Genomic DNA, 26,196 nt, shown 5'->3' on the forward strand with positions numbered 1-26,196 from the left:
GGGAGTGAACCAGAGGATGTAGGGCCTCCTTTTCTAGCTCTGCCTTTCAAATAAGTGAAATAAGTCTTTTTAAAAAAATAGGTTTTATGGGGCTGGCGCTGTAGCTCAGCAGGTTAACACCCTGGCCTGAAGCGTTGGCAATCCCATATAGGTGCCGGTTCGACACCTGGCTACTCCACTTCCGATCCAGCTCTCTGCTGTGGCCTGGGAAAGCAGTAGAAGATGGCCCAAGTCCTTGGGCCCCTGCACCCATGTGGGAGACCTGGAAGAAGCTCCTGGCTCCTGGCTTCGGATGGACGCAGCTCTGGCCATCGCGGCCAATTGGGGAGTGAACCAACAGATGGAAGACCTCTCTCTCTCTCTCTACATCTCCTCTCTCTGTGTGTAACTCTTTCAAATAAATAATAAATAAATCTTTAAAGGAAAAAATAGGTTTTATGTTTTCATTTTCTAATATTCTTCCTTATGATTAAGTATTTTCTGCATTTGAAATTTAGCCTACTGTGAAGTTACGGAGCCACTATCATTGGTTTGTAGATGCCTACCCAGTATCTTTCATTTAGTTGATGTCTGGTGTGATTTATCATCATTACTATGAATTATATTCCTGGATGTGCCTGGATCTATTTTAGTACTTCCATTGTGTATGTCTAGCAGGTGCCTGGAACGCTGTGTCTTGGTGATAGAGGCCTTTTACTAAATCTGGTAGTACTCAGCCTGTTAGACTGCTTTTCCCTTCAATTGCTCTTTGTTTCTGTGTTCTTGCTTATTTTCCCATATTTAGGGAGATTTAGGATCAACTCGCCTATTGCCTAAACAAAAATTCCTGATTAATATATGAGTTGATCTAGGAAACTTGATGAGGATGACCTGCTGCTGTTCATAAGCATGGTCTGTCTCCTCGGAAGGTGGTGAAATTCCATTCCTGTCCTAGGCATCACTTGTCCAACTACTTCTTAGGTCTTCAGTCTTCATTGTTCCTATTGTGAATGGGACTTTTCCCCTTCTGTTTTATTTCACATATTGACCTTCTCTGAATGCCTAGCTGGCCTCTTTGAGAAAATGTTTTATTTTACTTGATTTTGACTCCTAGTGCTGAGCATAGGGGTTAGCAGGTAGAAGCAGCTGTTGACAGGCATGGGGACTGTATAAAGCCCTTGAAATCATTGGTCTGGCCCTGCCAAGGCAACCATAGGTGGCACTTGAAATTCAATAAATCTTTATTATAGGCTAATTTTTAAGGTGGTAATTTTGCATGGCCATGAATGATATTTTAAATTTCCTAATAACCCTTCTAGGAAAAAAGCTTCCCTGCCCCTATTGAGGGCTGCTGTGTGGCACAAAGGGTTAAGCTGCCACCTGGGATGCCTGAGGCCAGCATCCAAAATCAGAGCGCAGGTTCAAGTCCTGGCTGCTCCACTTCTTACTAAGGCAGAGAGGATCATGGCCCAAGGGTCCCTGCCACTCAAATGAAGATGTAGATGGAATTCCTGGCTTTGACCCAGCCCGGTCCTGCCTATTGTGGCGATTTGAGGAGTGAACTAGGAGATAGATGATCTGTCTCTCTGCTTTTCAAATAAATCTTTAAAAATAAAAAGTTTAGAAGTCAAGAGTGAGGAGTTGCTCTAACATCCTAGTATTTACACTACCAAATCTTGTGGGTAATTTATTACAGGCTACCCTTGTAAATAAGGCTCTATTAATAGCCCGTTAGCTATCTGTGTAGTAAGTAGACTAAGTTGGGCCAGCCCAGCAAAATGATGAACATATTTCAATGACTAGATCTTTGTTTGATAAGTGAACAGGAATTTGTTTAAGAAGGGAAGTAGCCAAAGGAAGATAAAAATAAATGAAAAGACATCCTGTGCTAAAATGTCCATACTACCCAGCGTGATCCACAGATTGAGTAAAATCCCCATCACAATCCTAGTAACATTTTTTTGTGGAAAAAGAAGAACAGCTTGTGGAATCTCAAAGGACACAATAGCTAAAGCAAGCTTGAGAAAGAAAAAAAAAAAAAAACCTCACATTTCCTGGTTCCAAAACATACTACAACCTTACAGCAGAAAGGTATCTGCATAAAAGCAGACATACAGACAGTGGGATGGAATGGACAACTAGACTCTCACATACATGATCGGGTGATGCTTGGCATGATGCCAAGTTGCAGTAGTGGGGAAATGTCTCTTCAACAGGCAATGTTGGAAAAACAACATCCACAGGGGAAAAATGGAGTTCTTATCCTGTATATAAAGATTGACTCAGTAGACCCAAATGTGAGACCTAAAATAATAAAACTCCTAGAAGAACACTTAGGAAAACGCATGGGAGTGATTTCTCTGATCTAAACAATAATCACAAGCAACAGAAGCAAAAGTGGATAAATGAGACTACATCAGACATCTGTGCTCAGCAGAGCAAACACTAGGGAGAAAAAACCTGGCATGGGAGCAAATCATGTATCTGACAAGGGCGTTAATATATAGGATTTCTAAAGACCTCCTACAAATCAACAACAAAAACCAAACACTGATTTAAAAACTGGCCAAGAACCTTAATGATCTCTTCCTAAAGAAGATATACAGAGTATGCACTAGCAGGAGGCTGGAACCCTGGCACTCAGTGTGAGATGCAGGCATCCAAGTGGCATCTTAGCCACTAGGTCGAACACTTTCCCCTGTTAACGTGTTTTTAACTTCAGTTTAAAAATTTGTGATTTTAAAAAAGCTCAGTTTCATTTCTGGATGCCTGGATGCTAATCTTTTTTTTTTTTTTTTTTTTTTTTTTTTTTTTTTTTTAAGATTTTATTTATTTGAAAGGTAGAGTTACAGAGAGAGGGAGAGACAGGTCTTTCACCTGCTGGCAGGTCTTCCATCCGCTGGCTCACTCCCCAGCATCAGTAGAATGTGGGTGCCGCTGGCGGGGGCTTAGCCTACTCTGTCACAGCACCAGCCCCGTGCATGCTATCTGAACATTGTAATTTGTGGCAGCTGGTGCTGTGGCAATAGCCAGTTAAGCCTCTGCCTGCAATGCTGGTTTGAGTTCTGGCTATTGATTTCCGATCCAGCTCCCTCCTGAGGCCTTGGGAAAGCAGCAGAAATTGGCCCAAGTGCTTGGGCCCTGCATCCACATGGGAGACCAGGAAGAAGCAGCTCCTGGCTTCTGGCTTCGGATCAGCCCAGCTCTGACTGGCCGTTTGGGGAGTGAACAAGTAGATGGAAGATCTCTCTTTCTGTTTCCCTCTCTCTGTCCAACTCTGCCTCTCAAATCTTAAAAAGAAAATTTATTTAAAAAATATTGTTATTTGTGTAAGTATATTCTCCTGGGTTATGTGAGATGAGGAATCCAAATTTCAGGGCCGACGTTATGGTATGGAGGGGGTTAACCTGCCGCTTCCAGTATCTGCGTCCCAGAGGGCTCTGCTCCTTGCAGATGCACCTGGGAAACAGCAGGTGGTACCTTAAGTTCTTGGGCTCCTGGTTTCAACCTGACCCAGTCCTGGCTGTTACAGCCACCTGGAGAGTGCACCAGCAGAGGAAAGATAAAGTCTGTCTGTCTCTGTCTTTTCCCCTCTGTCACTCTGCCTTTCACATTAAATTTAAAAATAAAAAGAATCCAAATTTCAGGGGCTGGTGTTGGGTTAGCATGGGCTGCTGATCCTGAGTCCCTGATTCCAGCTTCCTGATGATGTGCACAGGCAGCTGTGATCGCTCCAGTACTTGGGCTCCTGCCACCCACTTGGGAGAACTGGATCTGGCTTCAGCCGCCCACCATTGCAGGCATTTGGGAACTGAACTAATGGATGGGCGCTCTCTGTTCCTCCTATAAATAATAAAAAGTCTTAAATTTTGAAAAAGAACTCAATGAATGTTTTACTTGTATCTTCAGTAAATAAATGTGCCTGACAAGTATAAGGATTTCTTCTAGGAATGGAGCAGAATATTTGAAATTAAAATTGTTTGGAAAAATTCATGTTGTGTTACTAAGCATAAATAGAATACACATTTAATTTAAACAAAAAATAGAAATATATTGCTATAAATTTCATTGGAGATTTTATGGTTTTTCCTCTCCACAGAACGATTTAATTCCTGCTTTGAGGCAGTGTTTTTCTATTACAGCTGTCCAAATAATGCTTTAAAGTATAAAGCTGCCCATAGATACAAGCTAAATATCACTTTAAAAAATATATAATGAATAGAATTCAGTATTGACATTAAAATTCATTTGTCGTAACTTGTGAAACTGCCTTTTCACACAGGGAAAGCAATGCTGTAAAAACCTCATGCTTAAGTACCTTGCGCGTTCTCAGCATGTACAAATTGCTGCCCTGGGCAAGGACAGTGCCCCTGCTGGGAAGATCCTGGTGGCCCAAGCCAGTCCAGGTCCATGGCCTGCTGGCACCCCCCACGGGCTCCGACACTCAGTGGAGCAGCCCCTGCCTCCCCTCCTGGGCCACCCACACTGCTGTTCTGTGTGGCTCAGCCCCCACCTGAGGCAAAGTCAGTGTCAAGCCTTTGGGAAGCTCAACAACAGCACCTTCCTTACATGAACCAGTTTCATTGTGTTTTCTGTTTCCTTGCCTTTCTTATTAGGGGAAAGAAAAAAAAAATCTTGAAAGCCAAGTCACAGAAACTGCAGTTTTGGAAATCACTTAATTTTCCATAGCTTGCTTTCAAGAAGTGCGAGGGCTGCCTTTTGTTCTTAGATGCTGTAGGGGGGTTGCTGGTTGCTGGTCTGTATGCTCCTGAATATTAATTGATTGGGAGTGCTTGGGTTACACAGTTCCTTGGCTTTATTTGACCCTGATGCCAAGTGCTCCGTGACCCTGCCCTAGCTCTGTAAGATGGACTATTGATACCTGTGTGACTGGTTGGAGCTAAGTGAGACACCATGTGTCTTGGCCAGGGTGTACTCCAGAATGAGACTGCCTTTGATCGGTCCTTGCCTGCCCTTCCTCCGTTGTACGTTCATCTGTCAGACAGGCATTGGCTGAGTGCCTGTTTGTATTAGGAACTGTGCCAGGGAGGGTATGTTTCTGGTCATAGGTGCTTGGTAGCTAGCGGTCAGGCCTCCTGTAACCCAAGGCCCCCATTGCAGGAGAGTGTGGGCTCCCTGGGTTTGCCTTGCTGAGGGAGGGCTGCTGTTCTCCAGTCTCCCTCTTGTCTGAGGCTCCTTCCTCCAAGTCTGTGCTGTACATCAGAGTAACTGTTCACCACAGGGGCTAGTGGCTGCTGGACTGGACAGAGCACATAGAGACCCTACAGAAGGTTCTGTGGGACAGCGGTGATCTAGGTAGTATGAGAGAGCTGGACCCTTTAAGAAAAATGGAGAGGAGAGAACTCCGTGCATGTTATTGAAGTCTTTTTGTTGTTGTTAACAATTTTATTTAATAGGTAGAGTTACAGAGAGATGGAGAGACGGAGAGAGGTCTTCCATCCGCTTGTTCACTCCCCCAATGGCTACAGTGGCCAGAGCTGAGCTGATCTAAAGCCAGGAGCCAGGAGTTTCTTCCGGGTTTATTCTTATGAGTGGAGTGGCTGGGTTATGGACAGAGCCCACGTCACTGTAGGGAGCTGTGGCTCTGAGTGTCTGGAGTCCTTTCACATTCCCATTAGTTGTAATTGCTCTTTATTTTCTCTTAACGATTGGTGTTGTCATTCTAATTTTAGGCTTTGTAGTGGGTGTAAAGAGGTATTTCCTTGTGGTTTTAATTTCCATTTCCCTGACGTGGAATGCTTTTCTAGAGCTTGGGGGCCATTCCTATGTGAATCTAACTTTTGTGAAATGCCTTCAAAATCTTTTGCCTGCATTACTATTCTGAGAAAATATATGTGTAATTAATCTATTCCATTCTACACCATTTTAAAAAACACATACAAATTGGCATGCTAATGCTTTCTAAGTCTACCTAAGATTTATTTATTTATTTGAAAGGCAGAGTTACAGAGAGGGGAGAGAGAGAAAAAGAGCGTGAGCTTTTCCATCTGCTGGTATATTCCCCAAATGGCTGCAATGGCGAGGGCTGGGCCTGGCCAAAGCCAGGAGCCTAGAGTTTCCTCTGGGTCTCCCACGTTAGTAGAGGGGCCCAACCACTTGGGCCATCTTCCCCGGGTGCATAAATAGGGAACTGGATTGGAAGTGGAGCTGCTGAGTCTCAAACCAGAGCCCGTATGGGATGCTGGTGTTGCAGGCAGAGGCTTAACTTGCTACAGTACAACATCAGCCCCCTATTTTTCTTTTCATTTTAAGATTTATTTATTTTATTTGAAAGAATTAGAAAAATCTTCCATCCGCTGTTTCACTGCCCAGAGGGCCACAACAGCCAGGGCTGGAACAGTCTGAAGCCAGGAGCTAGGAGCTTCTTCCAGGTCTCATACCACATGGGTAACAGGGGCACAAGCACTTCGGCCATCTTCTGCTACTTTCCCAGGCCATTAGCAGGCAGCTGGATTGGAAGTGGAGCAGCCAGGACACAAACCAGCACCTGTATGGGATGCCAGCATCGCAAGTGGCAGCTTTACATGCTATACCATAGCACCTGCCTGAGTTGTTCTAAAGAAAAATTACATATTAATGTGGTCAATGGCCTAGACTAGTGACATCCCCTAAGAATTGTTAGGAGGGACTTGAAATACCATTAGTGATAAAGTATTATGCATAAGAATTTTCTACCCATAAAGCATTTATATATTCAAAATACTCATTACAGGAAGTCTTTTATTCACTGCCAGGGAATTTGAAATGATAGACGTTTGCTTCTGTTTCTCTTCCTTTGAAATATTTAGATATAAATGTTAGAATTTTCTCATTAAAGTTCTTGGCTTATGATCCTGGAGGATTGTCTGCCTTGCAGTATTTCTGTGCAACTTCTCCCTCTTGATCAGGAATCCGACTTCCATGGCTGTGATGCAAATGACTGTGGACATGGTAGGGCGCGACTTCTAACATGATGTTTTGTTATAGGAATGTGCTTCCCAGTTTTTATTCCAGACCCTTGTCCCGGTGTGAGATAAGAATTCAAAGTAGAGGCACGTGAAAAGCACAGTAATGAAGGCAACTTTTTTTTTTTTTTTTTGACAGGCAGAGTGGACAGTGAGAGAGAGAGACAGAGAGAAAGGTCTTCCTTTGCCGTTGGTTCACCCTCCAGTGGCCACCGCGGCTGGTGCACCGCGCTGATCCGATGGCAGGAGCCAGGTGCTTCTCCTGGTCTCCCATGCGGGTGCAGGGCCCAAGTTCTTGGGCCATCCTCCACTGCCTTCTCGGGCCACAGCAGAGAGCTGGCCTGGAAGAGGGGCAACCGGGACAGAATCCGGCGCCCCGACCGGGACTAGAACCCGGTGTGCCGGCGCCGCAAGGCGGAGGATTAGCCTAGTGAGCCGCGGCGCCGGCCTTGAAGACAACATGTTTTTAAAGTGAGAAAGTGGGAACTCAGGTGTGAGTATGGACAAGCCCATGAGAGAAGCTGCCTGTGAGAGGGCCAGAGGAGAAGACCTGCATGTGAGAGCATGTGGGAAGGCCGTAACGGGGGAGGGCTCCTTGTCCAGTGGTCAGTCCCCTTCGCGGGGCAGGGGATGCTGCCCTAATGAGTATACAAATGGGATGGGTTACTCATGAGGCCTTCTGAGAGTCTCCACATGCAGCCCTGTGCACACCTGCCCAGCATGGCACTTTCTCCTTCCTGGTCCTGTGGGAGACTCAGGTGCATCATGGGAAAGTGGGTACATTGTTTTGGCATGGAAGAGGGTGGGGTTAAGGTATAGAGCCAGCTTACTTCTTTTTCTTTTTATGACATCACTTTTTAAAAATTTTAATCTTTTAAAAAAATTTATTTATTTATACGAGAGGTAGAGTTACAGAGAGAGGGAGAGATTGAGAAAGATCTTCCATCTGCTGGTTTATTCCCCAGGTAGCCACAATGGCCAGAGCTGGGCCAATCCGAAGCCAAGAGCCAGGAGCTTCCTCTGGGTCTCCCATGGGGGTGCAGGCACCCAAGTGCTGGAGCCATCTTCCACTGCTTTCCCAGGCCATAAGCAGAGAGCTGGATCAGAAGAGGAGCAGCTGGGATAGAAACTGGTGCCCATATAGGACCCTGGCACTGCAGGCGAAAGCCTAGCCCACTATGCCACAGCACTGGACCCATTTTTTTTTTTAAAGATTTATTTATTTATATGAAAGGCAGAGTTACAGAGAGGCAGAGAGAATGAGAGAGAGGTCTTCCTTCCGCTGGTTCACTCCCCAGATGGCTGCAACCGCCGGAGCTGGGCCGATCTGAAGCCAGGAGCCAAGAGCTTCCTCTGGGTCTCCCATGTGGGTGCAGGGGCCCAAGCACTTGGGTCATCCTCTGCTGCTGTCCCAGGTGCATTAGCTTTCTGGTATCTGTTCCTGAAGCAGAGTTTCTTCTCTTGTCCTCTAATGGCAGTCTTGTCTCCATAGCAACCGCTGTAACTTGAGTGCAGGTGTTCTTCAGCTGTTTTTCTGTTTCCATACAAATCAGTTCACCTGTAGAATTGTGGCTGAGTTTTGTTTTACCCTTTGGAGATATATTGTACAAGTCTTTTTAAAAAAAAGATACGTAATTTATCTTTGTACTGCTGTGGGAAGATTACGTATTGATTTCCCTTATTAATTTCCCATCATGGTGTAAGTAAGTCATGTTGTGTGTGATTATCTCCATATTGGTGACTTTTAATTTTCATCACATTTTACTACAGACTGCTGTAGTCTTAGTGACACCCTTAGAATTTCTTCCAGGGCTCCCTGGCCAGCATTTCCACCAGGGGAAGATCTCAAAGGTTACGTTATAAGGAATAACTCCCAGACCATCCCCAGGACACTCTGTCAGTCCTGCCACCTTTGTGTAGAAGTAGCAATGTCTTCACAAGTTTTCCTGCCTCAATTTCAGTATTTTCCATTTTTTTCCAAGTTGACAAGAGGAAATGAGATTACATTATTTTATAATTTTCATTTTTTTAAAGATTTATTTTATTTATTTGAAAGAGTTACAGAAAGAAGTAGATACAGAGAGTCTTCCATCCGATGATTCACTGCCCAGATGGCTGCAATGACTGGAACTGTGCCCCTCTGAAGCCAGGAGCCAGGAGCTTCTTCCAGGTCTCCCACGTGGGTGCAGGAGCCCAAGGACTTGGGCCATCTTCTGCTGCTATCCCAGGCCATAGCAGAGAGCTAGATCGGAAGAGGAGCAGCCGGGACTAGAACTGGTGCCCATATGGGATGCCAGCGCTTCAGGCCAGGGCTTTAACCTGCTGTGCCACAGCGCCAGCCCAATTTTCATTTTTATAATTTAAATAAATTATGTAAATAAAACATGTCTTTTGGTCATCTTTTATATATGACTTAGTTTTCTACTGAATTGTACAATTTTAAGATTTTATAGGACTATTTTTAGTATTTGTATTCTTTGTTATGCATGCTACAGGTATTTTTTCCTTTTGGTTATGTGTAGATTCGCAGAAAATTGCAAAGAAAGATGGTACAGAGTGTTCTGTTCATTCTTCATGCAGTTTTGGTTCCTGGTGGTGGCCTCATTGATTTTTAGCTCCACACAGAATGGTCAGGGTGCCTTAAAGAACAGAAATGTACTTTCTCAGTTCCGAGGCCTGCAAGTCCAAGGCAGGGAGCCCCCTTCTCAGTGTCCTCGTGTGGCCTGTCCTCTGCACTGGGGAGAGCGGACACCCAGTGACACGGGGCTCCACCTGTGTACCCCTCCTTTAACCCGAGTTACCGCCTTCAAGGCCTTGTCTCCTGCAACATCACATTGGGCACCAGGGCCTCCACGGATGAGTTTTGTTCAGTTCATAACATATTGCTGTGGCACATTAAGAAACCAACATTTGTTAGCATCCTGCTCCTCACTTATTTAGATAGCATAGCTTTTCCTTTAACGTCCCTTGTCTGCTCCAAGATTTGGTCTAGGATGCCACCTTGTGTTTAGTTGTCACCCATCTCCTTAGTCACTTAAGGCTGCAGAAGGTCTCCCAATCTTGCCTTGTTTTCATGACCGTCATGGGTTTGCGGAGTGCTGGTCACGTGTTTTGTAGAATGCTCCTCAGCTTGGGTTACTTATCTGATAGTCTCCTGGTACAGGGTTTTGGGGGTTTTGGGCATGAGCGCCACATTGTCTGCTGGGGTGTGTGACATTCACTGGTCCCGCTGGGTTATCAGCATCACTTGGTGAAAGCAGTGCTTACTAGCTTTCTCCTTTGGAAAGTCCATGCTTTTCAGAGGGAAGTATGTTACTTGGAATTCCCGTGTAATGAAGACTTGTCTCTTTTCTATCCAGTTCCTTCCTGACAATAGTATATGTTGATGCATGGTATTTTGCACTTTGGGTTGTAATCTGGTATTATAATTTCTTCAAGATTTATTTTATTCCTTTGAAAGAATGACAAGGAAAAAGGAGAGGGAGAGAGATTGATCTTCCATACACTGATTCACTCCCCCAAATGGCTGCAGCAACCAGGGCTGGGCCAGGTCAAAACCAGAAGCCTGGAACTCTATCCTGGTTTCCCATGTGTGTGTGTGTGCCCCCCCCCCCCCCCCCAGGCCCTTTCCCACATTAGCAGGGAACTGGCTTTGAAGCAGAGCAGCTGGATCTCTACCTAGTGTTCTGACAGAAGCATGCTGATGTTATAAAAACAGCAGCTTAACCCACTGCACAATGTCAGCTCCTACAATCCAATATCATGTACTTACATATTTTACTTACTTGAAAGAGGAAAAGAGAGTAAGATCTTCCCCCTTCAAATGGCCATAATGGCCAGGATTGGACCAGGCCGAAGCCAGGAGCTGGAACTCCATCTGGGTTTCCCATGTGGGTGGCAGGGACCCAAGCACTTGGGCCATCTGCTGCTGCTTTCCCAGGTGCGTTTGCATTTGCAAGGAGATGGATTGGAAACTGGGCATTCCCCTATGGATGCTGGCATTTGCAAGTGGTGACTTAACTCACTGCACCACAATACCAGCCCGGTGTGTAAATCTTAAATTATGTGTCAGTCAGGATAGGTGAAGATATGTTGTGATGCTGCTTCCAGACTCTTCATGCAATACAACAAGCATATTTTCTGTTCATGACACATACCCATCACTGTTCTTGCAACCCAGGCTGGTGGAACACAGCTACTACCTATGAGTGTATTCAGCTCTTAATTACCTTAATGCATATACTCACACACACATCTATACATAGAGGTATTTGTAATCCTAGGTACTCCCACAGAGTAACTCGGTGAACACCTGCGTATGTCCTGGGTGATAACTAGCGCAGGACCAGGAAATAATACTGCCACAGCTGCGAAGGTCTCCTGTGGTCTGTGTGTGCCCCGAGGTTGTGCTGGAAGCTGGGTCCCCAGTGTGGCAATGTTGAGGGGGGGTGGGATGTTGAGCTGCCTGCAGGAGTGGTGATTCGCGCATTTTCCACGGTTGGCGCACTCAGGAGCCATTGGGAAGCAAGCCCATCCCCCGCCCTGTGCTTTGGCATCTTCTGCAGGAAGCTACTTCCCTTTCTGCTTCTCCGCCGTGGATACAGCTGGGGGTGGGGATGGGGTGAAACCTTGGGTTTTCAGTCTCCAAGACTGAGAGCTAAATATATTTCTGTCTCTCATTTTCCTTTTGACAAAGTGCTTAACCTCGGATACTTTGCTGGAGCAGCTGAAAATGCAGCGACACCCCAGAAGCCAATCCTTGTGCCCTTCCCTGGTCACCACCCCTGTTAGGGATAAATGCCTTTCTGATTCGTGTTGTCATGAATCTGTCTGGTTTTGAAATCTGTACGAGTGGAGTCTTAGTGTGTACCCTTCTTTCTGGCTCCTTCCGCAAAGCGATGTTTGTAAGGGTCGTCCGTGCTGTGTGTGGCCCCAGCCCACTCACGCTGTATGGTGCTCCACTGTAAGACACTACCACACTGTTTCATTCTACGGTTTCTGGATCTTCAGATTATGTTCAGTTTTTGACCACGATGAACAACAATTTTGTATAAGCATTTTTTTTTAAAGATTTTATTTATTTATTTGAGAGATGGAGTTACAGACAGTGAGAGGAGGAGACAGAGAGTGGACTTCCATCCGTTAGTTCACTCCCCAAATGGCCACAACAGCCAAAGCTGTGCTGATCCAAAGCCAGGAGCCAGGAGCTTCTTGCCGGTCTCCCATGCAGGTGCAGGGGCCCAAGCACTTGGGCCATCCTTCATTGCTTTCCCAGGCCATAGCAGAGAGCTGGACTGGAAGAGAGGCAGCCGGGACTAGAACCGGTGCCCATAAGGAATGCCAGCACCGCAGGCAGAGAATTAACCTACAGCACCACGCGCCAGGTCCACTGTATAAGCATTTTTTATACCTTTCTTGGTTTATTTAAGCAATTTCCATTGTATAGAGGCCTAGAAGGAATTACTGACTCATAATTTGACTGTATATGGATGTTTTTCACCTTCTTTGTCACTGAGTCGAAACACTGGTTTTTCTCATATACTAGGTATTGAAATGCCGAGGTCCAGTTTGTATAGTGCTATGCTAAAATCACATGGTTTTAATTACTCTTGGTTTATATTAGGGCAGGTCTCTGAGGCTGATACTTAAAAGTCTGAGGCTTCAAACAAATGACCTGTGTTCAGATTTTTTTTTTTCTTTTTTAAAGAGAATGGAAGAAACTCAGAAAGAGATCTTCCATTCACAGGTTCACTCCCCCAGAAGACCTTAACAACCAGGGCTGGGTCAGGCTGAAGCCAAGAGCCAGGAGCTTCGTCCGAGTCTTCCGTGTGGGTGCAGGGGCCCAAGAATTTGGACCACCTTCTACTGCTTTCCCAGACGATTAGCAGGGAGATAGATCAGAATTGGAAACCAGGACTCAAATCAGCACCCTTTATGGCATGCTGGTGCTCAGGCAGAGGCCTAACCTACTGTACCACAGCACAGGCCCCGACTGCATGGATGTTAATTAAGTTTAATATCTGGCACTAACTCTGAGTAACTGCTGGCCATCACTGTTATTTTAGGGGTTATGTGTCTGCTTTTTTAGATTAGTGGTTTTTTTTTTTTAAAGATTTATTTATTTATTTGAAAGGCAGAGTTACAGAGAGGGATCTTCTATTAGCTGGTTCACTCCCCAAAGGGCTGCAATGGCTGGAGCCCAGCCGATCCGAAGTCAGGAGCCAAGAGCTTCCTTCAGGTCTCCCACGTGGGTGCAGAGACCCACGGACCTGGGCCATGCCTTCCCAGGCCATTAGCAGGGAGCTGGATCGGAAGTGGAATAGCCAGGACTTGAACCAGCGCTCATGTGGGCTGCCAGTGTTGCAGGTAGCAGCTTTACCTGCTACGCCACAGCGCCGGCCCCTAGAGTAGTGTTGTATAAGCATTTCTCCCCAGCTCCCCTTGATGAGAATCTGGTATCTACTGTCTGTGTTCCTGTGGAGCTGAGATGGGGGCCTGTTCCTCGCTCGCTCCCTAGCCGGGGTGGGAGTCCACCTGTCAGCTGCTTGTCCTGCAGTGACTTGCCCACCCTGTGGGAAGCCTTGCATTTCTCCAGTAGCTGTGCTATGACCTGTGAAGTCAGTGCACTTCCAGGGGCAAGTGTGAAGTGCAGAATGCCTGCTGTGTGTCTAGGTCCACGTGGGGTTCTTTAACCTGGGGGGAATATGTTCCAAGACCCTCAGTGGATGCCTGAAACCACACAGCATGCCTGTATGTACTATGTTTTATCTATTCAGGTATAAGTATAACGGATACTCATTTATAAGTTAGGCACGGTAATCTGTCTCTATCATCTGTCATCAGTCCTGCTGGTCCCTCCCTGCATTGTGTCTTTCCCTTTTCTCTCTCTGTTTCCCTCGCATGTCTAGATTTCTCCCTGTATGATAGATAGTAATATTCTCAGAGCCCGGCTGACTCAGGTAACTGAAATTGCAGAGGTTAAGTGACATCATATTGTTGTTCTCGCTGACTCCTACTTATCCTTCTCAGTAATTTAGAACACATACTTCACTGTTTTATGATTAATTATTCCCTAATATCGAGTTGTTATACAGGAACGTGTTTTTCATTTCTCTAACAAACATTTATTAGAGGAGGAGGCAGTGCTTATGTCAGCCCAAAAAAGCTAAAAGAGATCTGCAGGTAAATGAGGCCCTTTAAACGTTTTTAGTAACATTTTAAAACATGTTACAGTGATGATTTTTTGAAGTTTTATTAATTTATTTGAGAGACAGAGTTATGGAGAGACATGAGAGAGAGGTCTTCCATCTAGTGGTTCACTCCCCAAAAGGCCTCAACAGCTGGAGCTGGGCTGATCTGAAGCCAGGAGCCAGGAGCTTCTTACTGGTCTCCCACTCAGGTGTAGGGGCCCAAGCACTTGGGCCATCTTCCAGTGTTTTCGCAGGCCATCAGCAGGGAGCTGGATTTGAAGTGCAGTAGCCAGACACAGATGGCGCCCATGTGGGATGCTGGTGCCGCAGGCAGAGGCTTAGCCTACGATACCACAGTGCCGGCCCCTTTATCAACATTTTAAAATCATGAGGTTTCATTTCCTTGTACTGTGTTATAACAGTCAGTGAGGCAGGGAGGTTAGGTAAGAAGATTTATTACTGTTTTTGAAAATAAAAACATGAAAAGGTGTATACATGAGTTTATGATACGGGGGTACTTCAAAAAGCTGCAGGAAATGGACTTCAAAGTTGATTAAAAGTTTATTGTTGTGAGCATTTTGGGCAGTGGCTACAGTGCTACTTGGGATACCTGCATCTTTTGTGGGAGTGCCTGGGTTCAAGTTCTAGTCCAGCTTGCTGCAAAATGCACACCCTGGGAGGTAGCAGGTAATGGCCAAGTACTTGGATCCCTGTCATCTACCTGGGAGACCAGGATGAAGTTCCTGGCTCCTGGTTTCCTCCTGACTCAGTCCTGGGTATTATGCACATTTGGGGAATGAACAGCCCACCCCAATCCCCACCTTTAAAATAATGATCATTTTTTTAAAGGTTTATTTTATTTTTTTGAAAGGCAGAATTACAGGGAAGCAGAGAGAGAGAGAGTGAGAGGTCTTCTATTCATTGGTTCACTCCCAAGATGGCCACAATGGCTAGAGCAGCACCGATCTGAAGCCAGGAGGCAGGAGCTTCTTCTGCGTCTCCCACATGAGTGCAGGGGCCCAAGGACTTGGGCCATCTTCTACTGCTTTCCCAGGCGATAGCAGAGAGCTGGATTGGAAGTGGAGCAGCTGGGACTCGAACTGGCGCCCATGTGGGAGGCCGGCACTGCAGGCAGTGGCCTTACCCGCTACGCCACAGTGCCGGCCTCCAAATAATGATAATTTTTTAAAAAAAAAAGAAGATGTTGAGGCCAGTGTGGCACCGAGGATTAAGTTGCTGCTTGTTATAGAGTTATAGCGAGAAGCCAGCATCCCGTATCAGAATGCCAGTTCAAGTCATGGCTGTTCTGCCTTGGATCCAGCTCTGTGCTGATGCACCCGAGAAAGCAGCAGAGGGTAGCCCAAGAGCACTGGGCCCCTGCCACCCATGTGAAAGACCAGGTTGGAGTTCCTGGGTCTTAGCTTCGACCTGGCCCAGTCTTTCATGTTGTCACCATTTGAGGGATAAAGATTTGTCTTGTTTTTCCTATTTCTCTGCCTTTCAAGTAAAAAAACAAATCTTGTGTAGAGAAATTTTGAAGTCCATTATAGTTTTTATTAATTTATTTAAAAAAAAAAGATTTTGTTTATTTGAGAGGTTCCAGACACAGAGGGAGAGACAGAGAGAAAGGTCTTCCATCCACTGGTTCACTCCCCAAATGGCCGAAAAGGCCGGAGCTGGGCCAATCTGAAGCCAGGAGCTGGGAGCTTCTTCCGGGTCTCCCACATGGGTGCAGGGGCCCAAGGACTTGGGTCATCCTCTACTGCTTTCCCAGGCCACAGCAGAGAGCTGGATTGGAAGTGGAGCTGGCATGGCAGCACCGCAGGGAGGCTTAGCCCACTAAGTCACAGTACCAGCTTCAGTGTATAGTTTTTTTTCATAACACACATGTTCCCTGAACTTTTTGAAGCCCCCTCGTAGGATTACAAGATTAATAATGAACATTTAAGGAAAACTATTATAAGCTCTTAATCTAGCTCCAGTTACCCCATGAGCGTCCATCTGCTTAGCCCTCTAGTTCCTATGGTGCTTTATTGCAGTTCTGATGAGAGAGGTGAGAGGTAAGTGGACATCAAAAATACGTGATTTCTTGTCCCTCTTGGCTCTGTGTGATAGTAAAATGTTCCTTAGGGAATTGAACTTCAGAATTGGACTTGGAAACTGCAATTTCATGAGATGTGTAGAAACCAAAAGCAGTCATCAGTCGGTGCCCTTGTGTGAATGTATGCAGCTGCCTGCGACTGCATCCCCCCCCCCCCCCCCATGAGGAGCCAGCTCTGGGGAAACACTGTAAGCCTACAAGTTTCTGTTTCCAGAGCCTCAGAATCTTGAATAGCTACTACATGGTGTAAAATGCAGAAGCTACAGAAAGGCCCCTCTCTTTACACCTTCCTGTTTCCCAGAGACCCACTTCAATGTCACAGAGGCACCCACTGCCAGCAGACTGTGTCTCCTTGCAGAGACTGGCTGTGGAGAGTTTCCTGTACCATGCTTCATGTATATGAAATAAAATAAGATTTTATGTACACACAGGTGAAGGTGGTAGCTCACGGGCTGTCCTGGTGCTCTTTTCAGGTCTCAGTCTTAAACATTTTTGCCAGACCTCCTTCATGCAGTTGCCCTGGGCTTTGGTCCCCCTGCAGGCAGCTGATAGGATAGTTTGCTTTCACTCTCAGCTTCCCTGGCATAGTTTGCCAATTCTTGAATTTTGCCAGTCTGAGGGGAAAAAAAAAAATAATACCCCATATTGCAAGTTGCATTTGTAGTTTTGTAATGACATACCAACGTAGGCAAGCATCTTCTTGTGATGAATTTACAGAATTTTTTCCAGTTCATCTCAATTTGGTTTATGTGGTTATTGCCATAATAAACGTTTTGAAATGTGTATCCATTTATCAATCGGTTCTCTTAAGACTTTTGAATCATTTCTTAGAGAAGCCTTCCCCAGCACTGTGGCACATAGTGGGTTAAGCTGCCTGTCTGCAATGCCCAGCATCCCATATAGACGCTGGTTCATGTCCTGTTTGCCCAGCTTCCCATCCAGCTCCCTGCTCATGTTCCTGGGAAAGCAGCAGAAGATGGCCCAAGTGCTTGGGCTCTTGCCACCGATGTGGGAGACCCGGAGAAGCTCCTGGCTTAGGCCAGCCGGTTGTGGCCAACTGGGGAGTGACCAACGGATGGGAGATCTCTAACCCTTCCTCTCTCTCTAATTCTGACTTAAAAAAAAAAAAAGTCTTGCCCAGTTGAGATTATGAGAGAATTCGTGATTGTGTGTGTGTGTGTGTGAGTTTTGTTTTAAGGGTTTCAAGTCTTTGATCCCTCCTGCATTTTCGGGTAAGGTTAGGAGGGGTGCAGGTTCCTGCTGAGGTACACACCATATGGATTGCACGTACTGCAGTGAGACGGTCAAGTGCAGCTCTCGGGGAAGACTTGTTAACTGTATTAGGTTTTAAGGAGACGTCCTCAGAGAACTGTTGGTTTTCTGTAGAAAACTTGGGGAAATACGGAAAGAAAATGACCACAATTCCAGCACCATAGGAGAGCAGATAACAAAACCTGCGTGACTTAAGTTTCTCGCTTGAGATTAAAATACGAACATGTGTTGAAAATATTTTCAGTAGTTACTTCGAACGGTGTCTCAGAAATCTTGTTTTTAAACCATCGCATGTCTTTGACGAGTTGGAGAGTCGTAGGCCTGCAGGGCCGCCCGGCGCCTCCCCGCCTGCCCGCCGCGGCCCGGCTGCAGCGCCCCCTCGCGGCGGCCGGGGGGGCGGCGCCAGGGCGGGCGTGGCGCGTCACCCTGGGGCTGGTCGGCCGCCAACCCCCTGTCACCACCGAGGGGCTTCGCGAGATGCTCGGACTCCCTGGGTCCCTGGGGGCGCCGGCGGCACCCCGGCGCGGCCCCATGGCCCTGGGCAGGCTGCGGGGCGCAGGGCCACGTTGCGGCCTCTGTTCCCTCAGCGCGCCGCGGCGGGCTGCTGCGAGGAGTCGCGAGCTTCCGGGGTTGCCTCCCCGGGCTGGCCGCTCTCCGTGAGGCCCGGGGGCTCGGCCCTTTAAACTTTGTTTTTTAAACTTGGGGGTGTGGTCGCGGAGCCGCCTCTCTCTGGCCAGTGGCTTGTTCCCGACCCACCCGGCCCTTCCCTCCGCTCCGCCTTCCAGATGCCTGGGAGTCATGAGCCGCGCGGGCGCGGGGCCGCGGCTGCGGGCGGAGGTGATCAAAGGTGAGTGTGCGGGGCTGCCGCGGGGGCCCGGGCGCAAGGTGCCTGAGATCTCAGGCCAGGGCCGCTGCCGCCGCCTCGGGGGGACGCTGGCCGGGGGCTGGGCGCGCTCCCGTGGGTGCTCGGGGACTCCGTGGCCTGGGCCGTGCCGGGTCCCCTCGCGGGACCGGAGGTCGCCGGTGGCTCGGGGCCGGCCACCCACCCGCCGCCGCCGTGCAGTGCAGCGCCGCTGTCGCTGGGTTTAGAGGAAGTGAGGGCGCCCGTTGTGCGAATTGAGTTGCAGACCAAAAAGAAAGGAAGGAAGAAATGTTTAAACCAGGACTCGGGGAAGCGAGCCAGCTGGCGTCCCCGCTCTGCCCACCCGCGGCCGTGCTGAGAGCGAGCGCATGCCGGATTTGGGAGGCTGCGCTGGCTTTGCCCCGGGTTGGAGCCCCACCAGTGTTACTACTGTGAGGTGTTGGTGACTTTCGGGGAGCGGGGGAGGGAAGGGTGTAGCCCCTCCGCTTACCTGCCCATCTTGGCAAACCTCTCTGCAGGCGAGCCCTGTGTGTGCAACACACGCTCCTCTCAGACTCATCCTGCAGAAACCGCGCATTGCTGCTGTTGCAATGATAATTTGCCTAATTGCACGAATCCCCAAGTAGTGAGTCTGAATTCTAAAAAAAGTAGTGGTCCTTCAGAACAGTTGGTTAAACACATAGTTTGTTGTGCTGTGTGCTGGAGCCGTAAGTGGTAATTTTGAAGGGATTTTGAAAGCATTCTTTGTCATTACCTAAAAAGTGGCGCTTTCTCACTGAAACGACTTTCTAGGATGTCTTGGAAAGGTAGCCAAAAGGATCGAGAAGCTAGCCATCCAACGCCGATGCCTGTCAGTCCAGGGGAGCCGGCGTTTTAGGTCAAGTGGTTCCTTCACGAATTAAACCACATCCAACAAGAAAAACCACGTACTACTTCTCAAACGGTGAAACGCAATTTCCCCTTTAAAGATTTGCTCATTTGTTCCCTACCAAAATAGAATATTTTGAAGTTACCCATTACCACCTCTGTCATACAAAACATGCATAGGAAAAGTAAGATTTTGCCTTCATTTTTGAAGAGTTGCATCATAAGTGAAACGTCTTAATAGTCCGAAGGAAGGAACATTGCAATTTTTCCATTTCAGATCGCCTTTGTTTTGCCATTCTCTACAGCAGACCAAAGAGTGCATCAAATGAACATTATTTCAGCATAGATAATGAACTTGAATATGAGAAGTAAGTATTGCTTTTTAAAAGATTGTTGGTAACAGTTTTTATTTTGAAGAGTCTAAATCTAAAGGTATGGTTATAAGTGGAGTAGCCTTGGAAACTTACCTGTTCATTGCTAATTGCAGAATACTTTTAACCTTGGCAAGAAAATAGATCTTTAGGGGAAAAATTAAAATGAGAGAACCTTTCTAAATTTAAACTTTTAGATTTGCTGTTCTGATAACTTACACTGCCATGAGATATAAACATGTCCTAAAGTAAGATTACTGGGCTTTTGGCTAGTGGAAAAGCAAATTTTTGCTTAGAAGTGATTGTCGTGTTAACTGAGGTTAGATTGAGGTGTTAGGGTGGTGCCCTTGTGGGATTTGTTAGTGGGCACTGTTTTCCGGATTGTTTGTTCCACGTAAGGCAGCAGTCCCTTTAAATTGTGTGACTTAATAGCCATTCAGTGTATGCTTTCTTGTCTTAATCTGATCTTGTAGACCCCAAACAGGGCATTTCTATTCAGAGCACAAGAATATACATGTCTGTTTTTATTTTTCATTTTAAAGCTTTTATGCAGATTTTGGACCACTCAATCTGGCAATGGTTTACAGATATTGTTGCAAGATAAATAAGAAATTAAAGGTAAAGTCTCTTTTACTTAAGATTTGACCAAAGTAATCATTGTTCATTAAATCGTGGGGAGAAAAGTAAGGAAAACACACAGTAGTCTGTCCTTCTCTTTGGGGGCTGTCTGTTCTAAGAACTCCAGAGATACATGAAACCACAGGTAGAACCACGCCCTGTATCTCCTGTGAGGGGTCCACCCCCCACGTATAAAAGTACTTCCAAAAGTTTGCAGAAAATGAGATTAAAAGTTAAGCTGTGGTGCAAAGAAAATTTGTAGTCCATCCATATGAGAGGTTTTCAGAACGTTCACAGAAAGTATGTATTATGAAAAACCTAACTGTACATGGATCTCAAAACTTTTTTGCATCAAAGTGAGCCTACATTTGAATTACATTTTCCCACAAACTCTTGAAGTACTCAAAAGAGTACTTCAAGATATAAGAATATACCTATAATAAATTTTAACTTATAAATTAGGCACAGTAAAAGATTTGTTAACAGTAACTAATAATAAAAGAACAATTATAGCAATATACTATAATATTTATTTACTACTTGCAGATTGTTTATTTCTGGAATTTTTCCATTGAATATTTTGGAACCATGGTTAACCTCTGCAAACAGAAACTTAGGAAGTCAAAACCGTGGATAAGGGGGGACTACTGTGTCTTTTTTTTTTTTTTTTTAAGGAAATGCCATATTACCACTGCAGGGATGTTTGGGACATATACATGATGTTTCGTTACTACAGGCGTAGAATAAATGTATATAGAGGTTTTTCAAAAATTGTGGAAAGGCAGAGAGAGAGCGCTCCAAGCTCTTTTGCCTTCCCACATGCAATGGCCAGGGCCCAAAGCTCCCCAGGACCAAAGCTTGGAGCTGGGAACTCAGTCCAGGTCTCCAGTGTGGATGGCAGGAATCCAGCTGTTTGAATCAATTACCACTGCTTCCTAGGGTCTACAGTAAGCAGGAAACTGGAGGCAGCATTGGAACCCAGGTACTCTGATAAGGGAAACAGGCATTCTAACTGGGGTCTTAACTGTTAGTCCAAACACCTACCCCCATTTTCTAGAGTTTTGATTAAATAGTTTAAATTTGAGTTATTTGATTTTCAAATACTTGGAAAGCCAAAGTGGAAATGAAGTGAACCTCTTACTGTGTGACCTGATGGCACCGAAACCTAGCAAGGAACTCTTCCTGGCTGCGGCCTGTGTGCTTTCTGCCTCTGCAGTGACAGGGAGTGCCCACAAACAGCCCCACCCCTGTAAATGAATGCTCTTGCCCCATCAGGGAGCTCCCATGTGACTGTAGTAACTGTGACCTCTCCCGGTGACATTTCATACATGCATATCATGAGGGAGGCGGGGAAACAAGGCAGAGAACATACCACTGAGAGCTATGTGTGCCCGCATGCACACATACACAGGCACACACACACACACACACGCACTTTCACTGATTTGAGTTTAAGATGTGTTTGTGTACTGCTTGCTGGCAGTTCCCAATTAGTCACTGTAGATTCCCTAGTAGAAAATACTGCATTTGGGACGATAACTTGGGGAAGAGGGCAGATACTTTAAAAAAATAAGTTACTGAATTAGAGAGTCAGTCAAACTTGTCTTTAATCAAAAAGTTTAATGCAGTTAACAATGTATGGATCACTTGGCAGGTCCTTTCCTTGAGCATTAAGTCTTAGCCGCTGCACATTCATAGCAGGAGGGACTCTCCTCTAGGACCTCTATTTCCTATCTCTCCTTCCCTTTTTCAGTTGCTGGTGGCAGCTCTTTGGTTTCAGACAGGGCAGAAAGCTAAAAATAATTGCTTCTTCCTGGGACTTTGCTTTGCTTTAATTTTGGAAGGTCCCAGGCCCCACCCCACCCCCTGGAGGGCTCAGCCATCTGTACACTTTTATCCATTGGGTCAGCCAAAAATGTCCTAGCCCTTAAAGACGGAACCCAACAGGTTTTGTTTACTGGAGGACCTGGGAACATGTGGACCAGGCGGCCTGACTGAAGCATGACTTCCTGTTCAGTTAGTAACAGCAGAACGGATGAGAGTTTGAGTGGACAGTGTCTTGTGCTTGTTCTGCTAGATGTCTGGTTGGGTTTCTGTTTTCTTAATGATCTTGGATCTCCTGCTCTGTGTAACAAGTACTGGGAAAGATGTACACATTCCTCATTGAAACAGTGACTTCCAGAAGCCTATAAAGACATGCCTGTTGAGTGGAATATATTCTGCTCCCTCACTCATCCCGGAAAATCGATTTTCACTCAACGGGAGTGAAGCACACGGCCCAGGAAGTGCTAACCGGTCGTGCATTGCTCCACTCATTTTAAAACGCCATACTCTTCATTGGTAAGAGTATAACAGGCATACAGAAGCAAACACAGATCGTGTGAGTACAGCTCTGTGAATCTCTGTAGACTGAATGTCCCTGCGTAAATACCTTGACCCTGACGTCAGGAACAGAGCCTCAGCACCCTGGAAGAGCCCCTTGCACCTCACTTCTCGCCATTACAGCACCCCTGCCCTGGTTACTCACTGTCAGCATCCCTAATATCATGGGTTATTTTTGCCCTGTCCTGTATACCCTTTTATTAATTTAAAGGCTTTTGGAAAAGACCTTTAAAAAAAAAAAGTTGAATAGTAGGAAGAGGAAAGAAAGTTTTCCCTGACCTTGACTGGCTTGTGTCTCCTTCTAGAGGTGGGCTGTGCTTCTAGAATTGTCTATTCCTTCCCCTCCTGCTCTTCAATTACGTTTGTTTTATCCCAGGAGATGGCTTTTGTGGGAAGAAGGGAGATGGTATTTTGGGAGGTGTCGGTGCTAATGTTTTCAAACATCTTGCTGATATGAATACTTAGGTGTAAGACTGGGGATTTGTCTTCATCACGAAGTAAAATTTTGGAAAACTCACAATTAAAAAGAAGATACTAACAGCTGTTTTTTTTGTGCAGTCCATTACAATGCTAAGGAAGAAAATTATTCATTTTACTGGCTCAGATGAGAGAAAACAAGCAAATGCTGCTTTCCTTGTTGGATGCTATATGGTAAGTGCTGAGTTCCTATGTGTTAGTGAAAATGTGCACAGCTGCGGTTCCTTCAGATTTGCGGCTGGAATTTTGAAGTTACTTTTTCTAAGATAATGTCCCGATTTCTTTCCATAAAGTGTATGCCTTGGTTTTTAAAAATGACCAGTTTAGGAAGGTTTATGTTGAGGGGGTTTGGATCTTTCCGTGTTCCAGTTTATTTGGCAATGAGCCTAAAGATGATTTTAAAACAGATCATTTAAAAAATTATGTTATGATCCTTAAAGTTAGCAAAATGATGCCCACAAAGCTGTTTTTATTAACTCCTGATCAGTGCTGTGAGTTGTGAGGATAGGTGACCGGATCAGGACTAATACTGATTAAAGAAAAATTAAGAGTATATCACAAGAGGTATAAATGCTTTGTAACTGAATATAGATAGACAGTTTCTTTCTAACTAAGATCATCTCCTTCGCCTCAGAACATGTCCCTGGGGAACTGAGCAGGTCAGCCGTAGAGGAGAACAGGCACCTCACTGAGGAGGTCACAGGCACAAAACAGGCAGCACTGGCACAAGAGTTAGATTGTTTTTGAAGTCAGGCTTTGTCTACCCTTAGTGGGTTTTAAGAGCCACTTCAGGGTGGATCCCCATCCGTGTGGAAGCCCGCTGTGCTGTGGAGTGGAGGGAGAAGCCGGGGCAGGGGTGTTGCTTCCACTCCCTGCCCCCTACCCTCACCGCAGAGTGAGGGGTGTAGCTGTTACTCTTTGGGTGAGTTCTTTCACTCCTGACCTCCAGTTCCCCACTGGCTCCTGTCATGCCTTCCCCCACTTGAAATTCTGTACTGGTAAACAGTTTGATAATGTGGCGTCTACAACCGTTAGCCCAAAAGTTGTACTTTTGGTTGATACTATTTGAAATTGCTTTGTAATTTCCTTTTTGATGTGTAAGGTGTATCACTAACAGTGACCAAGGCCTTGTTTTGTTTTGGGTGGGGTTGTTTCATTTTCCTGCTTGTACTCACAGAAGTACTCGAGAGATGGGTTTCTGAGAAACCTTCAGGTGTTGTTACTGTCATCCCGGAAAGTGTGAAACCCGGGCAGTGGTTGAGGTCTGTTGAAGTCTCAGTCCTCGCTCACCCAGGCGAGGGAGCGTGTGCACAGGTGTGTGGCTGCTCCACTCTCTCTCTGTGGTTCTTGTGCTTGTGGCTACATCCTTGATAAACATTTTTAAAAGGCAGAAAAGGGTCTGTGCAGTGCCAGGACCCCAGGAAAGACAGCGTATGGTGAGGTGGGTGTTTATTTGGCCAGTCAGCAGGGAGAGGCACCCTGTGACAGCTTCACAGAGCAAGGCATACAGCCAGCAGTCTCATCGTACCCAGAGGATCCCTGGTGTGCATCTTTGAGTCTTGCCTCTGCCTGCCCAGGAGAAAGTCTGGGCAGCTGGGGCAGCTCTAAGACTGGACGCCACTGAGTGGAACTCACACAGCAGACAAGCCCTGCAGGGCTGCTTCCGGCTCAGTCACTTACCTCTGGCAGGTGGTGGAGTCAGAGCCAGGTGTGGTGACTTCACCGTGAAGAACCACTAAGGAGGTGGCTGTGGGGGTGGCGGGAACTCAGAGTTGTCTTAAGAACAAAAGCCAGGGCAGGCGAGGCATTTGGTGCAGGAGTTCCGATGCTGGCTGCTTGGGATGTCCCACCTCCCGTAAAAGTGCTTGGTCCTTCCACTTCCGATCCAGCTCCTGGCTACTGTACGCTCTTGGAGGCAGCAGATGATGGCTCAAGTGCTAGGTCCCTGCCATCCACATAGACCTGGAATGGAGTTCCAGGCTTTGGCCTGGCCCAGCCTCATCTGTTGTGGACATTTGGAGAGTGAACCAGCAGGTGAAAGGTCTCTCTTACTGGCACGCCCCTTCCTACCTCCTCCCCTGCCTTTTGAGTAAATAAATAATTCTTTAAACAAAAAGGGAAATCATTTCTTGTTGCTGTCTTTTTTTAAAAACTGCTAGTGGAGAAACAAAAACCCCTTGATACTTTTGCTGAATGTTTCTTGGCTTATTTGTTCCCAGTTTGGATTCACATTTTGACTGACTCTGTGGTTGCATTTGGCATAGAAGTTTGTTTTTCTATAGTTAATATATTTTAGATTTAGAAAGCCTCCCAGGATCTTACACATTCAGGTCAGTGCTAACTTGATTGGTTAGGAAAATTCCAGGTGAGCTCATGGAGTCATTGACCCTAGCTTTGTACTCTGCTCGTTTCAAAGCTAGATACGATATGATTGGAGTCCAGGACCAGGACTGCGGCCTTTTAGAGCTGCACCCATGCTAGATAAGACAGCCTAAGTATATATATGATAATATAGTAAAACATACATGGGTACCTCAAGAAGTTTGTGGGAAATTAAATTCAAAGATAAGTTTATTGTAGTGCACGATTTTTTGACATCCTCGTGTAGACGTTCATCAGTGGTGTTTGCCATGACCGTTTCCCCTGAAAGCCCCCTCCTATGTCAAGATATAATATAGACGCTTCAGAAGGTCAAAGGGAGGCACAGGCATCCGTGTGGCAGCTGAGGCGCGACCGTGCATGGCTGCACCCCATGTGGGCGTGCCTGGTTTGAGTCCTGCCTCCTCTCCTGACTCCAGCTTCCTGCCGCACGTCAAGTGGTTAGGTCCCTGGCACTCATGTGGGAGACCCGGATCAAGTTCCCTGCTCCAAGACATTTAGGGAGTGAACCAACAGACGGGAGGCCTCTCTTTCTCTTTGCCTCTCAAATAAAATAATTTTTTTAAAAGCCAAAGTGCAGCTTTGATCTGGTTGAAATCTTCTAAATACTGGGATTAAAGATTTGTACAGATGAGTAATAATCCTGTACAAAATTGATGTGCAGGCTTGGTGACCTTTTCTGGTGTTGTTGAGAAATTTTGGAGACAGGCTTTTTAGAGATCGACGTGGCATG

The 26,196-nt window shown here is 46.1% G+C and overlaps 1 protein-coding gene across 15 annotated transcripts in view; it reads left to right on the top strand.

The window, feature by feature from the left end:
- Positions 1-26,196, top strand: part of CDC14B (cell division cycle 14B) — a 102,613-nt gene that overhangs the window by 22,390 nt on the left and 54,027 nt on the right. For 10 of the 15 annotated variants that reach the window (XR_011379078.2, XR_016235914.1, XM_051818507.3 and 7 more), the window contains exons 2-4: positions 19,514-19,604; positions 20,150-20,225; positions 23,166-23,258. Coding sequence is in view for 12 of the 15 variants with exons in the window: in XM_051818507.3 (XP_051674467.3) it covers positions 19,514-19,604; positions 20,150-20,225; positions 23,166-23,258 (260 nt within the window). In the remaining 3 variants the exon portion in view is untranslated. Of the gene's footprint in view, positions 1-17,916; positions 18,355-19,513; positions 19,605-20,149; positions 20,226-23,165; positions 23,259-26,196 lie in introns of those variants that run through there. The other 5 variants (XM_051818542.3, XM_070049697.2, XM_051818528.3 and 2 more) reach the window with 4 other exon arrangements.

Source organism: Oryctolagus cuniculus, chromosome 1, assembly GCF_051225735.1.
Source record: "Oryctolagus cuniculus isolate XC-2025 breed Fujian yellow rabbit chromosome 1, ASM5122573v1, whole genome shotgun sequence".
NCBI classification, from domain to species: Eukaryota; Metazoa; Chordata; class Mammalia; order Lagomorpha; family Leporidae; genus Oryctolagus; species Oryctolagus cuniculus.